Below are 15932 nucleotides of genomic sequence, written 5' to 3'. Positions count from 1 at the left end.
CCAGAGAGCACAGCTAAAGAGCCGGATGTCTCATTAGAGGTAACAGCTAATTACATGTTGTAACTTTTTCGGAGGCTACGAGTGGATGATGAACAAGCGTATGTAAATACCTTTGTAAATGTTGATAGCTACAATGCCTGCGGATCTGCTCCCCACAACAGGAGCATTAATCTGGCTTTAATTAGTTTAAGTTTTCTTAAGGAAATTTTTCACTCTTGACAGAAAAAATATGTAGAACCTGCACGGGGCTGTTTTAAAAGCAGTAAGTGCCCTGAATTTGCAAGGTTTTATCTGGATTCATTGCCTCAAACAGTTGCCTTGTGTATCATTACCTCTCAAACATTTGTGTACCCAGACACATTCAGGGCCCTCTCTTGGTGTTGGCACAGCGTTCTGCGCCTTCATTCACACACGTAAGGCCCGTAGACTCAGGTTCTGACTAAACAATGCGCGGGGGGGGGTTTGCATTTAGCAGTGTCACAATGGGGGGTGGAGGGGGGGGGGGTGCTGCTGATGCAGATGGGTGCTGTTTTCAGGTTTCTCAACCCAATTCAGAACTGTGTCTTATTTCTGACTCTGAAACATACTTTTATTTTTGCGGGGAAACCAGTTTCCTGCTTGAATCCGGGAACTGTATCAACACCTGCAGGTAGCATAAAAAAAATGTTCCTCTCTCATGAGCATAACCCATGTGTTCTTGTTGTCTTTGGTTTCCTCTGCTTTCCTCTGCTCTGTTCTCTCCTTGATGATCCTAGATTATTTCATCGGGATTATTAGCAATGTTGAGTTTATTATTTTTGCCTTCCAGTTGTGCTGTGGATTGAGGTGACAGAGTTGTCGTGCTGTTGTCCAGATCTTACCTGGGTTCCCAAAGTGTTTGTTGCTAGTTCTTTGTCCCCTTTGCAAAGCTTGGCTTGGGTAATGTTGCAGCCAATCACGTTTTAATGTTGGCCTGATGAGGAGTAAATGGCGAGGGGGGGGGGGCTCTAATAAAGAAATTGGCTTTTTTTGCATTTAGTATGACGTGAAAGAAATTCTGGTGTTTTTTAATTTAGACTCGAGGACGCTAGCTATGGTTTTTGAATACGAATGTCAAAAATCAAATAACACAAAGCAAATTCAGTACCTGGGGATTATTATTTGAGTTTTATGATGTCACACTTCAGTGCTGCCTGTCATCATCACTTTTGCCGCTGAGTGTTACAGTAAAACTAGCTTGTACAAACATTTGGGGGAAAAAAAAACCCAACCCAGAATCCCACTCCTGCTGTGATCTCTCTTGCTGTATTGTGCCGTTTCCCTAAAAAAAAAAAAGTGATTAACATGGTAGAAACCTGGTAAATTGCTTTGTGGTCTCAGTGGCTCAGTATTGCCATGTGCAAAATGTGTTTTGTGCAAAAAGTGATTAGGGAAATGTTTTGATGAATGATCAGAAAGAACTGGACACAATGGAGGACTGGACTTGCTCAGATGTCACGGTGTGTGTGTGTTGGGAGGTATGAGCACTGACAGGTTAGATTCAGTATATTCTTATTTATGTTATATGTTTTATACCCATAACCTTTTACTTTAGTCATGATTGTGTATAGAAACATGTGCATAAACCCTTTCAGTGAAACACACACGCGCGCACGCACACACACATGCACACACGCACACACACACACACACAAACTATGCACTCCAAAAAAGTCAACCTCCAATGACACTAACAACAGTTATCAGCCCAGTTTCTAAAAACTGTGAATTGAGATTATAGAACAGATGATTAAAATGACCAAAGTTTATGAAAAGTCAGAAAAAAATATACATTTGCTTGGATTAAACTTTGAAATTGCGAGCTGATTGTATTCAGGCGTAATCGTAGATCAGATAACACATTCACTATTCCTTTTAGAACAAAGTGGAGCCTTCCCTATTTAAGGGAATTTTACCCTTCAAATGTAAATTTCCAGACAATTGAGATGTGAACAAATTTTAAAGGAATTGTTTAACATTCTGGGAACATGCTTATTTCCTGCCCCAAGGGTTCGAGGACTGTCTGTCTGCTGGGCTGTGGAGCCTGGAGGTGATTAGCATAGCTTAGCATAAAGGCAGGAGGTGCAAAACTACATCTATTTTAAGCCACACTCCTGCTCTTTAATTTGTACAGTATTGTAGCCAAGCCAAAACTTTCCTTGCCGACTTTTTAGAGAGATTTTTGAGAAGAATGGGCGGCACGGTGGTGCAGTGGTCAGCACTGTCGCCTCACAGCAAGAAGATTCCAGGTTCGAGTCCCGGCTCCAGCACAGGATCTTTCTGTGTGGAGTCTCCATGTTCTCCCTGTTCCTGCGTGGGTTCTCTCTGGTACTCCAGCTTCCTCCCACAGTCCAAAGACATCAAGAGGGGACGAGGCTGATTGATACTCTAAATTGACCGTAGGTGTGACTGTGAGTGTGAATGGTTGTCTGTCTCTATGTGTTGGCCCTGTGATGGACTGGTGACCTGTCCAGGGTGAACCCCGCCTCTCGCCCGTAGCCGCTGGGATAGGCTCCAGCCTGACCTGCCCCCACGCGACCTTTAACTGGATAAGCTGTAGAAAATGGATGGGTTTTTGAGAATAATTTAATTCAGCTCATGTAAACCTTGTGTTAACACACACACACACACACACACACACACACACACACACACACACACACACACCTCTCCTATCGAGTTCTTACCAGTCGCCACACACCATAAACTGCTCATCATAAAAAGTTGAGAAATGTTGGCGTTACAGAGCTTTTCTCTTTCCGGCTTGCATTTATTCCATTTTTATTCGGTTTACAGCTCAGTTTTTGCTTGACTGGTGGGACTGCGATTATCGACAGAGGATCCAAAAGAAAATGTGCAAGGCTCTAGAGAGAAGTTTGCCTCAAAGGCTTTCTGTCAGAAAGTCAGCCAGAAAGCCTTTGTAGCTCACTGCTGTGTGTAATTGATGTTCTAACCCCAAACCAAGATCTTTTTCTTTTCTTAACCAAGCAGTTTTGATGCCTGTGCCTGACCAAAAAAAAAAAAAAAAAAAGGAAATAAGAAACAAGTCAACAAATAAAAAAAATTTGAAGCCAACATTTCCAACTAGAATTTAGACTCTAGTCTTAAACATTCATGATTCATCACCTGACTTCCAAAATGTTTTCTGGGAGAAAACTTTCTGCCAGTCATATAGCATTTCTGGTATTAAGCTAACTTCTACCATCTGTGTAGTTGGCAACTTTAAAGTTACCATAAAACTCCACGTTTAACTATTACACCACCCAAAAAGTGTATTTTGGCTTCAAAGTACTCACAAATAGGTGTCTTTGAGCTCTTGAGAATGTTTTTTTTTTTTCCTCCTCACTTTTTTTGGGGACTCCAGAATGCAGAAAGAGGCAGCCATGTATACTAAGCTTCATGGAGACTGATTGCTAGCAAAACTGTCCAAAAAAGTACATTTGCAAACCCTAGAGCATGTCATTTGGTATAGTCCGCGTCATCTGCAAATAATTTGATTTGAGCTAAAAACAAACACCATATATAACATCCTATGAACTCTATAACTCTCCATTTTGGTGCTCATGAACGGTAGCACCAGGTGTGACCAGCTGGCGCATTCAGCTGAGCCAACTTGTTAGCGTAGGTACACAGGAGTGACAAACCGGAAGTGTTGCAGTTTGTTTTTAGCTCAAATCTAAGTGTTTGTGGATTGGATTGAGTACCCAACTGGATAAAGGAGATGTGGATTATACCGGATGATGCGCTTGAGTTTGTAAACTGACATTTTTGGACACTTTGGCTGTTGTTTTGTTTATTTAGCTTCAATCTAAATATACATGGCTGGATATGCATTCTGGAGACACGATAGAGAGACGCAAGAGGGGGAAAGTGCATCTTGGTGAGATAAAAACACGGTCTGTATACCAAGCTAGCTTACTCACCTCCCCCTAGCTCTGGTTCCATACTGACAGCACGCGCAGACATCCAGATCTTCTCTTTTACGCTGCAAAAGAAAGCAAACCTGTCTAGTTCCCAAAATGTCAAACTATTAATTTCATCTTGTAACTGCACATAATAACTGAGGTCACAGCGTTGACCGGTCCGTTTTTCTTCTCATCTCCAGGTGGTAATTGAAATCATCACACGGCAGCCAACCCCAGAGGCGCCGTGCTGTTCTGTTGTTGGTGTTAGCGTGAGGTGCTTGTTCTCCGCCACAGATGTACAAATTTATAACATGATTAATGCTACTTGATAATCCCTCGAAAGACAAACAAGATTAGACTACTGCCTGTTTTACAGGAGGAGGAGGAGGGGTTTTCTGAGGTAGAGAGATAGAGGAGGGACTTTCCAGTACTACTTTGCTACTAGAAATCCTATCAGAATTACTCGAAGGACTCTGTACTTCCGCCAAGTTCTGAGTAATTAAGTCTCAGAAATCAATAAAAATGGTGCAGCCAAACTGTAATGGGGTCTTCCTTGGCACAGGGGCAATGCCAAGACTGATAAAAGAGTAGTGTTCTGAACCTGATCTGAAATGTTATGTTTCTTGCTTTGCCCTTCGATCAAGATTCACCCTGCATCACCCTGCTGAAAAACAGCAAACAGATGCAGGGTGAAAAACACCAGAGGGTATAATCCTAATAATTGTGGCTGTCACTTTAATCCGTTGACGTGTTTTTTGGGGGTAAAACAAGACAAACGTGTATCAGAGTCCAGGACAGGAAGTGGTTGGTGTTGACAGGTGATGTAATGAATACATAGAGGGCTGCCTCCCCTCACCAAAGCCTGACACTCACACTGAGACACCCGAAAGACACAGAAACATCAGAAAGGTTAAAGGTAACGCTGTGTGGAGCAGAATCCTGTCTACATCACTTCTCTTGATAATATAAGGCGGCTCCACGGATTGACCATCTTTAAAGTCGTACGATATTTAGAACCGATGCGCGAATTTGGCTTGTTTATTGATTTTTTTTCATGTTTTAGCAAAGCGTTAAGCAAATGTAAATCATCTTAAATAGAAGCCAAAGGTTTAAGGTTTTTCTTTTTGGTTTTGTTGATTTTTTTCATGTTTCTATGAACAGTAGAGGCTTAGAAATTTAGGTTTCAAGAGAATTCTACCACAGCTTTTCCTCTGGTTTTTTTTTGGGGGGGGGGGGTGTTATGTTGTTAGGTCCCATTGGTTTAACAATAGAAATGTCGGACAAACTGTATAGTACTATTACTTGTTTGTGCACACTTCACTCTCCATTTTCACTTTGTACCTTTACAATGACTTCCCCTCATCCAGTTCTCCACCACTGCTGGGGTATCATGTTGTTGGTTCCATACGTTCCTGCATCTACACGATCTGAAGTAGCAGTGCAATTCACTGTAACGTGTTTCTGACCCTAGCAGGGCCCTGGGCCCTGGAGCTGAGTGCTCTTGGCCCCTAAAGTCCAGTTTGTTTGATGAGTGGGTTTACATGCAGCTAATTTAGGCTATTTTAATTGGACTACTGCTACTAGCCAGGTATACTAACGCTTCCTGTACGATGACAGTCGGACTAACGTGTCCGGGTTTTATTTATTTAGCCAGGCACGGTTCAGTGAACGGGACTCCACTGCAGCTCAGGACCCTCAAAATAAAGTTGCAAGAGATTCACAGCGACCGTTTGAGCTGAAATCCAACTTCTATTTCAAGAAGTTCAAGTGCTGTTTATCTCTCATCTAGGAATGAAAGCCTTTATTTTAACCTCCACCTCCTGTGAGCACCACTTCGGGACCCCTGCTCTACGGCTTCACTCTAGAATAGTTCATCTCTGCCACCTTCAGAACTGGTTTCAGGTCAGTTGTTTTGAGTGGTGTTCTCGGGAACAAACAACATCATGTGACAGCTGATGGGCGGAGGAGAGGAAGGGGAGGGGCTTGTGCTTGGGCACGCTATCATACCTCATGTAGCTTATTTAGCATTTGTACGGTGTTTTAGAGTGTCAGGGCATCAGTGTGATTATATGCTAGCATCGGTGTGGCTGTCAGGCTTTGGTTTGCTGAGCAGTGCAGTAGTTCAGTGCCTATACTAAATGTGAGGTAGTGCCTCGACTATGAACCCTGTTCTATAATAAAATATTTTGACTTGGTGTCTGATTCTGTATGTCCTGTGTACTTTTTTTTCTTTTCACCTCCCATCCTCCTTCCATAAGCATGACTAAGAGTGTGGAGTGGGACGGTAAAGACGAGGGAAACGTCCATTTCCTTTTCTATCAGTGAGAAGCATGAAGAGGCAACTGTCATCAGAAAAGTGTCACCTGATCCATAATAGATGAAGGAGACATCAAAGAGCCACTTCAAAGGTGGAGGATGCAGTGAGATCTTCTATTGAGAGGGAAAAATTTGAATGAGCATTTCTTTTTCTGTATTAACGACTGGATGTTCCTCTGCTACGGTCAACTGCCTTGCCAAATGAACTGAGGGAACAGGCCGTCTCTATCTCTCCCTCTCTCACACACACACACACACACACACACACAGAGTGAGTTATTTTGAATACAAGCTGCCATCTCTCCATCTTCAGAGGAGCAGGAAGACTTTTGACAACCAAAGCAGCCAGAATGAACTTTCTTGCACTCAGAATCCATTGAGCATCACTCACCTTTTCTCAGCTTCCGTAGAGATAAATGGTGAGGCACCGCTGGCGACTGTTGCTTCGCCTGTCTAGTCTTGCATTCAAACTTAGTTCAGTTTACAATGGGAAGAGCAGAAATTTCACTGCTCAAATATAAAAAGTCACAGTCGAAGCTTTAATTTCGTACCGAGGCGTAAAAAAAGCAGGCTCCTCATCTCCAGCCAGCGGTGACAACTGCTGCTGTTACCGGATGTCTCACTGAGTAAAGCAAATACTTCTGTAGGAGGTGCAATACTGCCCAGAATATTTATACTTAAGTATAATGTACTTTGACTTTTCTGCCCCAAAATTTCAGATTTTGTATTTTATTATACTGGCCATTCCATTTTGAGATTAGGGGGAGTTTAAGGTCTGGCTGGAGTCTGGTAGACATGCCACGTTTGGTATAAATATTTTAAGGCCCAGTGTGTAAGAGTTCTAGTGCCATCTAGCGGTGGAAAGAGAGATTACTCACCCCTCCCTAAAGAAAAGGCCCAGTAGGGGGGTCGCCTGTGTCCCCAGCGCTTGAGAGCCAGCAGTTTCAGGCACCTGTAGGTTAGGGACAGCAAGTCTGGGACCCCTCAATAATGCATCCTCTGAATTAATCACAAAGTTGGGTCTGGAGGCCAGCTTTGGCAAGCCAGATGTAATAAATTAACGAAAAATCATAAAAAAGGAAATATTCCAAATCACTGTTGATGTTTTTTGTGAAGTAAACTGCTCTTTCTACAAAATTGTTGTTTCATGATTTCATTAGGCGGTACATTTCATCACTGACACACAAAGGGAGAGAAAGAAGAGGAACCACAGACGGAGGCTCACAGACTGCCGTTAGCTTGATATATAAGCAAACATCGCTTAAGTAATAATCATAACATTCTTATTTCTGTGGTGATTTAATGAGTTTGTCATGGAGGCAACGCTGCAGTCCTGACATGAATACAAAGCAGGACAGAATTAAACCAGAAGAAATTCTTTTTACCCATAAATTTCCACATCTTTGAGGAATCCTGGCATGACATGGCATCCTCTATAACATCCGTCTACACGTGAAATAAAGAAAGAAATTTGTATCGTAATTTTCCAGGATGAATTTGACTTAACGAACGATGGGCGCTGTGGTTTGAAATCAATTTGACATTAATCAATTTTACTCTTAATATTCAAATATTTTTGAAGCTAATTTTTATGACTTTTCCAAAAACTTTTCCCCGACTGAACATTTTTCAAATTCCCTGACTGTTCCAGGTTTTTTCACAAACCCTGTCCGGCGAAAAAGCAGCGATGCTCACTAATGAGGCCGAAGACAAGTCACAGAGTTTTTACACACATTATAAAAACGGAAACATTAGAGACAGGAGAGTTCAGGTACCTGTGACCCTTTTCACCTTCTCTAATGAGTCCGCTGAGGGGCAGAGCTCACACACCCATCAATCCATATCCTGTCGCCAGTGTACACGGCCTACAGCTGAAGATCCAGTCACCTAATTGATCTCCTGACAGTCTCCCTGGTGTCAGAGCAGCGATGTAGTTTCTCTGTAACACGCTAAATCATCCCGGCTCATGTTGTCGGGTCGTCGTCATGCAAAACACCACCGCAAAAACTCTTCCGAGGTTTATTTATCTCCACTGCCTCGGAAAATAAATACGTGAGACACGTTTTTGATGTGTAAGACTTAATATTCAGCAGCATCAAAGTAACAGATAACCATGTGATGTTACAGTATTACAGTGCATCCTCATCGCTTTGGCTTACAGAACACAATGCAACACTAATGACTTGCTACATTCCTTCTGTAATCTGATGCTAAACAAAAAAAAGTGTATTTGCCTTTCAAGTATTCACAAATAAGTGTCTTGCACTCACAGAGCTCCTCGTTCATCAAGAAAAATGCTTTGTACATTGACCGGTGGAGTTTTGCGTCCAGCGTGAATTAGATAAATCAGCTGAAGTAACTCAAGTTTGTTGTGAGAAAAAGACATTTTGCCTACTAAGAATGTTGGATTCAGTCCCGAGTCAAGACGAGCGATGGGACACACAACCCAAGGTATGTTTTTTTTTAGTTTTTCTTAAGGTTCACTGGAAAGCAAAAGTAAACATCAGCGTCTGTGTGTGTATCTAGCTGGAGCACCAGTAAAGCCTAATTTTTCTGTACTGTTAGTGTTTGGAAGTTATTTCTTAATCTAATATTTCTCTGACTTTGACATAAAATGCTTTCTTTGTGTGTGTGTGTGTGTGTGGGGGGGGGGGGGCGCCAGGAGACAGTTCCTAGCAGCCAGCATGATTCCATACTTTCTGATGCGTTTAAATGAAATCAAATTCAGCGAGACACGAATTTATGACCAGATCTCGTTGTGCGCGCTCTGTGTTTAGAGGTGGGCACTGGGGCGAATCCGCAGCCGCTGCTACCGTTCTTCCTGGTCTGTCAGCACACAAAGGGAAACACGGGAATCATCAGTCTTCCCCACCGCCGTCTGCTACAGAAACCTGCAGGGCCATTGCCCACAATCCTCTCTCACATATACTCTTAAAACTCCGAAACTAAAAGTGCAGCATCATTCAGTGTTCCACTCTCAAAACTACAAACTGGGGGAAATCGTTCAAAAGCCTGATCGACCCGGGGGGTGGGGGGAAACATGTCCATACGGCAATTTATCACAGGGCTCCCCCCCCCCCTCAATACATTATTGATTGGCAGCTCTTAGTATTGATTTTTTTTTTTTAAATATGAATCATAATCAACGTCTTAGTCGGATTGTAAATAGGTGTCGCACAGCAGCTGCCACGCCGGGGCTGGTCGGTCAGAAGCTGACAGAAGTGGCGGAGAAACTTAAATCGCCTGGAAAATTTGAAGTGAACGACTGGAGGTACATCCACTTCCAGATGAAAAAAGAGGGAATAAAAAAAAAAACAGTTGGATGCAGAAAATGCAATTTTCAAACTTTGTCTCGCTGCCATTCGATATTCAGGGAGCACAAGCAACTTGCAAACTCACCTAGCTAGAAACCGTACCTGTTCTATGGCAAGATGTGGTGCTACACGTCAGCACCCACCTCCTACGGATGAAGAGACTCAGGACATGAGCAGAGCCTCATGGACGAAGATTACCTGCACGTTCATGAATGAAATCCGTACTGGTTTTGGTAAACAGCGATTAACGCATCGCAATTAGTCGTTTTCGAACTGCAAAGCCCGGGAGGCTTTGCAATTTGTTCAAGTATTCCCTTTTCATTTCTGAGTGGAAGTGAGCAGACGACAGCGGAGGAAAGATGCATGGACGCTTATGAATCCCAGCGCAGCAGGGCAATCAGTCAGAGTCCTCAACGCCTTCACAGAGTCAGTCCACGCCGGGGCTTCATTAAAGTCCAAAGCAGATCAACGCTGATGGGCTCTTTGGATACGGAAAGAGTCCCGGGACCCAGAAGTGAGCGGTTAAACATCCAGGTTCCCCCGAGTCAGCGGGATCTTCGACTGGTGAGTGGTTGACACTTTAACAGTAAGTATTTACAATTTCTGTTCTACGGACCAAAGCACTTCAGTAAGTACCACAATAACACTGCTTGTTTTTTGATTAAAAAAAACAAAACATCTAACAGAGATTATTTTGACTGATATCGTGATATGATTTGCGTTATTAGAGATAAATGTTCGTTTGGCATCACTATTCTCTCCAAACGAACATGACTTCACCATCCGGTGTTGAAGAGCGGGGGAAAAAACGTTGTCTTTTTCTAATACACTCTTATAATTCGCCTTTGTAAATGGGATATTCATGGGGATCCGTCATCGTTTTGCCAGGTGGAGGCTTCAGACATTTGAATTATGTCAGATGAACCCTATGGAAAACAATTTATGGTTTTTATCATGTTTTTGTTTTGTTCTTTTTAACCCATGACACTCCATACGTGTTTTGAGGACTAAAAAGAACTTCACCGACCTTCCACTGGTGCGAGCCGGAGTAACTCATGACTGACTTTTCACTGTTGGGTCGACTATGTCTTTGAAGAGTTGCAAAATGAGACTGTAAATGCAGAAGGAGGGGAAAGTCTTGTGTCCTCAGTATCAAAAATCACAAAAACTGGGGTTCAATTTTGGAGATTAGGTAGCTGGACAACACGTCTCATCAGCCTCTGCCCGCTGCAAAGCTTATCCTCGGCAATAATCTAAAATGAAATCCAAAAATCCCACCAGCCTTTGGTTGAGGGAACCTATGGTGATGCTAACTTCCAGGATGGCCGACAAATATGCCGCCGACATGCTCACGTCCTTTTACTGCTGCCCTGAGTTACGATCATACTCTTCCAAGAGCATGTAGTTTTAGTTTTGTCATCCACGCACCTCTTCCTCCATCTGTCACTTTCTTCCTCTTGTTCTTTGATGATTTACAGTCCTTCACCCAACCCTCCACAGCCTGTTTCCAATCGTTCTGGCAGGGCGTGAACGTCACAGTCCAGGAGGGGAGGACAGGAGCTAGGGCGCCCCCTGCTGCAGATTCCGCTCATAGTTTTCCTGGCAGATGCGGACCCGCTGGGTGAAGTAGCTCGGGTCAGAAATAGCAAGCAGGAGGTCGGTTTGGACCAGGGTGATGTCATAGAGCTCGGAGATGCAGGCTGTACGAGTGTCAGTGCCACCTGGGTCCAAGAAAACCTGAGAAACACACACACACACACACACACACACACACACACACACACCAATTATCTGCTGGGAAAACACCTTTTAGGGTTTACCAGATGAGTCTTGTTGTTGCTAGGTTACACTTCACATCTCGTCACAGTGAACATCAAGTATCTGTACTTTATAGATGTTACTGTGTGTGTGTGTGTGTGTGTGTGTGTGTGTGTGTGTGTGTGTGTGTGTGTTCATGAGAACATACTGGAGGTTTCCAGCAACAGCGGCAAAATCACCAATGAAGCAGCTTGTAGCAATTACGCCTCAAAACTGTGGAACACAGCAGGGCCGCCGCTCGCTGGATGTTCATAAAAGAATGCTCAAAAGTCATTTCTTTACTTTAGCCATTAGCTAGCTCTGCACTTGCTTTGTGCTACACTTTCTTAATGCAAGCGATCATTCTAAATGGTACAAAAGGTGCTGTAAAAATGAAAGTCTATTATTAAAAGCTCAATAATCAACAACTGACTCTAGTCGAGCTACTTCCTGGTTTGGCTCTCATCTGTGGTCCAGCAGAGGGAAGAATGTTCTGCTAGGGGCTGCATGTTCTGACACACACAAAATAACACTGAATATCATTGTGTAAATGTGATAGCAGTGACGAAGGCGGACAAGAGCGTGGCGTGCGGCGCGCGGTTTCACAAGCTTGTCAACAGGTTCGGAGAGGTGAGAGAACCTTGGGGTGAATGATTGTATCCTCATCGTTCTGTCGTATGTTGTCATCGATGAAGATGTGTTGAACGTGCTGATCGAAGGGGTCCACCCACAGCGGCTTCCCCCCTCGGATAGAGAAGTTATTCGTGAGCCACCTGAGAATGAGACACAGATAGAGAGGTGGAGAAGGGGCCGGAGGAGGGGGGGGGGGTCACCTTGACCTTGAGGAGTTTAGTACGCACCAGTCAAAGTGGTCCTGGAAGCCCCCCAGCCCCTGCGCTGAGCTCAGGTACTGGTACAGACCTCTCTCCCCGTCACGGGTCGACAGTCTGTCGTCGCCTCGGCTCAGAACGATCCCTCGCTTGCTGCAGCGGATCTTGCCGGGAGTCGTGTTCACACTCAGCTGAGCGGGAGGAGAGGGAGAGGACAGCTCAGAGTCTGATCTCAGAACCAAACCGTTGTCTATATTTCCAAAACATTTTAGAAAGACAATCGTTTATTTCCTATTCTTGATTATAAATAACAAAGAGAAAAAAAGAAGTCATCTTAAATTACCGGGCCAATGGTGACATTGGTGTTTGATGTTCTTTATTCTTTTTGTATTCTTAAGAAACTCATGACATCTGCCGATACTGACGATGCACCGATGTTATTGTGGGACCCTCATTTACGGTCCAACTGACTCGTAGACTCAGTCTATTCCAAAGTCTGATGAAGTTGTTTAAAATGACAACGGTGATATGGTTCTTATTTTCCCTCTGTTCTTCTTTCACTGAAACCTCTTTATTTGTAACACAGTAAAGTGAAATCTCAATTCTAACCTTATAAAAAAAGGTTATCGGTGTTTTGTGGTGGACAATATATTGTTTACTTCCGAATTATCTGTTTATTTTGCATGTTTATACTTTTTTTTTTTTAAATAAATGGGCAGCATCTATAGTTTAAGGCACTACTGGGCCCCACTGAGAGGCAGAGTGAGAGCATCGTCTAATTTTTAAGACCACTAATAATTATTTGCGGTCACCTTCAGCTCAGGGAGGTCTGGGAAGAGTGGATGAGCCCCCTGGGTCAGCACCCTGGACACAGCGCTCAGCACACGAGGTAGGTCAGTCCCAAACGTACGGAACAGGATGGCGAATTCCCGTCCTTCCTGAGCCAGGTCTTTGAGGAGCTGGAAGAAGGAGGGCAGGATCCAGTGATACAGTCGGCCATCTTCTCCTTTTATACACAGCTCTCGGTCTCCCTGCAGGGGACGGGTGCGCACACACACACACGCACATCCAGTCACTTCCTTCAATTATCTTAATCATGAAAATAATTAGTCGCTTAATCAAAGATCAAAATCCTCCTCAGTAGCAGCCATGTACATTTGTTGTTGTTGTTTTTTTTTACTTTTTTAAGACATTTCGTTAATTTGATTAAAATTTAATAGAAAAACGGTTCAAAAGACTCGGCCCAAGCTTGGTTACTACCAGGTGCCCAACTAAGGGCTGGGTGTTGGCTGATAAATCCAACAGCACGGCGAAGCCTTGGATCCCCAGTTCCCTGCTGGTTTATTTCCATGTGAATAGTTAAGGGGAACTGATACTGGTTAGGTTCCTCTCACCTTGCAGCCGGGGCATGTCTTTCAAAATATTTAAGGTGGTACAGAGATGTTGTCACAATATACAGGTAACTTCCTGATTTTATGTATTTCTTGGACAAAATAATATTTAAGATCAAAATTTGGACTTGTTTTTGCAATGAAACACTGAAGCAAGCACTACACTTTCATGTGACGTAGACGATCCCCTCAAATGTAAACGCTGTCCAGAATGTTCCACGTTACTTCAACTTTTGGGAAAAATGATGTTGACATGACGACTATGAGAAGGTTTAAGTCTCAGATCACAGATACACCTTATCGAAGGATCTTGGCGGCCGATCCACTCTCTCTTACTCGCCTTGATGTCGTCAGGCCAGCGGAGCAGTTTCAGGTGCTCATCCAGGACCCCCCGAAACCGCCTCCCAGCAGCAGAGGTGAACCCAGCTACTGCTCCAAACTGAGAGTAGTAGCTGACAGCGCCCTCGCATGGGGGGAGCAGCGAGGGAGAGTCACTCAGCCATTCCCACTTTCCTGTAAAAAGAGGTTCATGTGAATGCTTCGAAATGCAGAAGCTCGGTTCACAGAACATTACCTGGCTCGGCGCCGCAGCTGAGAATGTTTAATACATCACATTACTGGGAAAAAAGACGCATAAGAATGCATGATGACTTAAACTTGTCACAAACTGAACTCAGCGAGGAAAGAAAAATTCCCCCTTTCAATTTTTAAGGTGGAGGTAATAGTTTTGCCCCTTCTCTCTTCATTAATTTCTGCATTGACAGCCACATTTGTCTTTAACACAATCGTTCATAAAAACAGGGCTTTTTTTGCTCTGAGAAAGTGGTATCTTGTTAATTCAGAAAAAAAAGATTTTTTTTCTCATGCAAGATTCATCAATCCATCTTCTTCCGCTTATTCCTGTTAAGGGTCGCAGGGGGGGCTGGAGCCTTTCCCAGCATCAATGGGCAAGAGGCGGGGTTCGCCCTGGACAGGTCTCCAGTCCATCACAGGGCCAACACATAGAGACAGACAACCATTCACACTCACAGTCACACCTACAGTCAATTTAGAGTATCAATCAGCCTCGTCCCCTCTTGATGTTTTTGGACTGTGGGAGGAAGCTGGAGTACCAGAGAGAACCCACACAGGAACAGGGAGAACATGCAGACTCACACAGAAAGATCCTGTGCTGAAGCTGGGACTTGAACCCAGACAGTGCTAACCACTGCACCACCGGGCCGCCTGACCCTATGCTAGATGAAATGTTAGAAAGGAAAAGTTTTTTTTCACATTAAAATACAAAACAGGATTATTTCCCCCTCAGATGTCTCTGTAGTTTTAGACAACCAAAATAAACAAAGTTAGTTAGTTAGTTAAAGTCAGTTGGGTCTGCAACGACAGACAAGTGAACTTTAAAAAAATATGTAATTTAACGTTCTTTTAAATATTGGCATAGTAAACACGTGACATATGATTTAAGTTATAATACAACGTTAAATTCGGCACATGTAATATTCCAGTTCAAATCACCGCTGCCACATATTTGTTCAAAAGTCAAGTGGGGGGCTTTCAGTCCCGCCACTTCCACGGTGAATACGGCGCGTTCAATGAAAACAACAATGACTTTGTTTTATCACCTGACTCAGCGTGTACACACACACACACACACACACACACACACACACACACACACACACACACACACACACACACACACACACACACACACACACAAATGCCCCCCTACCTTGTTGGCTCATCCTCCCCCAGGTGACAGTGGTAAGGAAAGACTCCAGCGCGGCTACGGTCCCCTGGAGCGTCACGGCGTCCGACACCAGGATAGTGTTGTTCAGGTCCATATGCAGGATTAGTTTCCTACCCTGCGAGGAGTTGAACGGCAACATCCCCGGAGGAACTGTCGCCGGTTCCCCCTTCCTACCGGCTGTCTCAGCGGGGACATTCCCGCAGTTGGTCCCGTCGTGTCCCTCAGCTCGCCGGCTGCTGGCCTCCCCGACATCCGTCATGAACGTGAAACAGCGCGCGACACCTTGTTATTTTGAAGACAATTTTACGGAAACTTAAGGCGGCGAAGCTGAGGTGGTTGTACTTCCTCGTTCCCAACGTCGTTCTTATTCTTCTTCTGAGCGACGCCCCTGCCACAAACCCACGAGCAGGAGGAGGGGACAGCGCCGCCTTCCGGTGTTGGGTCGCCTCCACGGCCCGCGAGCTGCCACTGGGATAGCGCACGTGTAGTTGATCGAAAAAAAATGATGGCTCCGTTCCATTTAGCGTCTTAGCCATTAGCTTCCAGGGTCCTGGTCCGCATAAATGGAGTAAGGCTAACAGGAAAGTGGAGCTTTTTCTAATGAAATATGCACA

At 44.1% G+C, this 15932-nt stretch overlaps 1 protein-coding gene across 1 annotated transcript; it reads right to left on the bottom strand.

Moving 5' to 3' along the window:
* Positions 1-7572: 7572 nt before the first annotated feature.
* On the bottom strand, positions 7573-15680 carry LOC147256136 (uncharacterized). Its single transcript, XM_086214039.1, has 6 exons — positions 15301-15680; positions 13912-14084; positions 12993-13211; positions 12211-12371; positions 11991-12123; positions 7573-11290 (listed from the first exon to the last, which is right to left on the bottom strand). Exons 1-6 carry the CDS (start codon positions 15575-15577, stop codon positions 11114-11116), a joined length of 1140 nt encoding a protein of 379 aa, XP_086070165.1. The 5' UTR covers positions 15578-15680; the 3' UTR covers positions 7573-11113.
* Positions 15681-15932: the final 252 nt, after the last annotated feature.

The sequence above is a fragment of the Aulostomus chinensis genome, chromosome 9 (genome assembly GCF_037954235.1).
Source record: "Aulostomus chinensis isolate RoL2024-O1b breed Wild chromosome 9, RoL_Achi_v1.0, whole genome shotgun sequence".
NCBI lineage: Eukaryota > Metazoa > Chordata > Actinopteri > Syngnathiformes > Aulostomidae > Aulostomus > Aulostomus chinensis.
The sequence above is the reverse complement of the archived record's forward strand: the minus strand, read 5'-3'. Positions and strand labels throughout refer to the sequence as shown.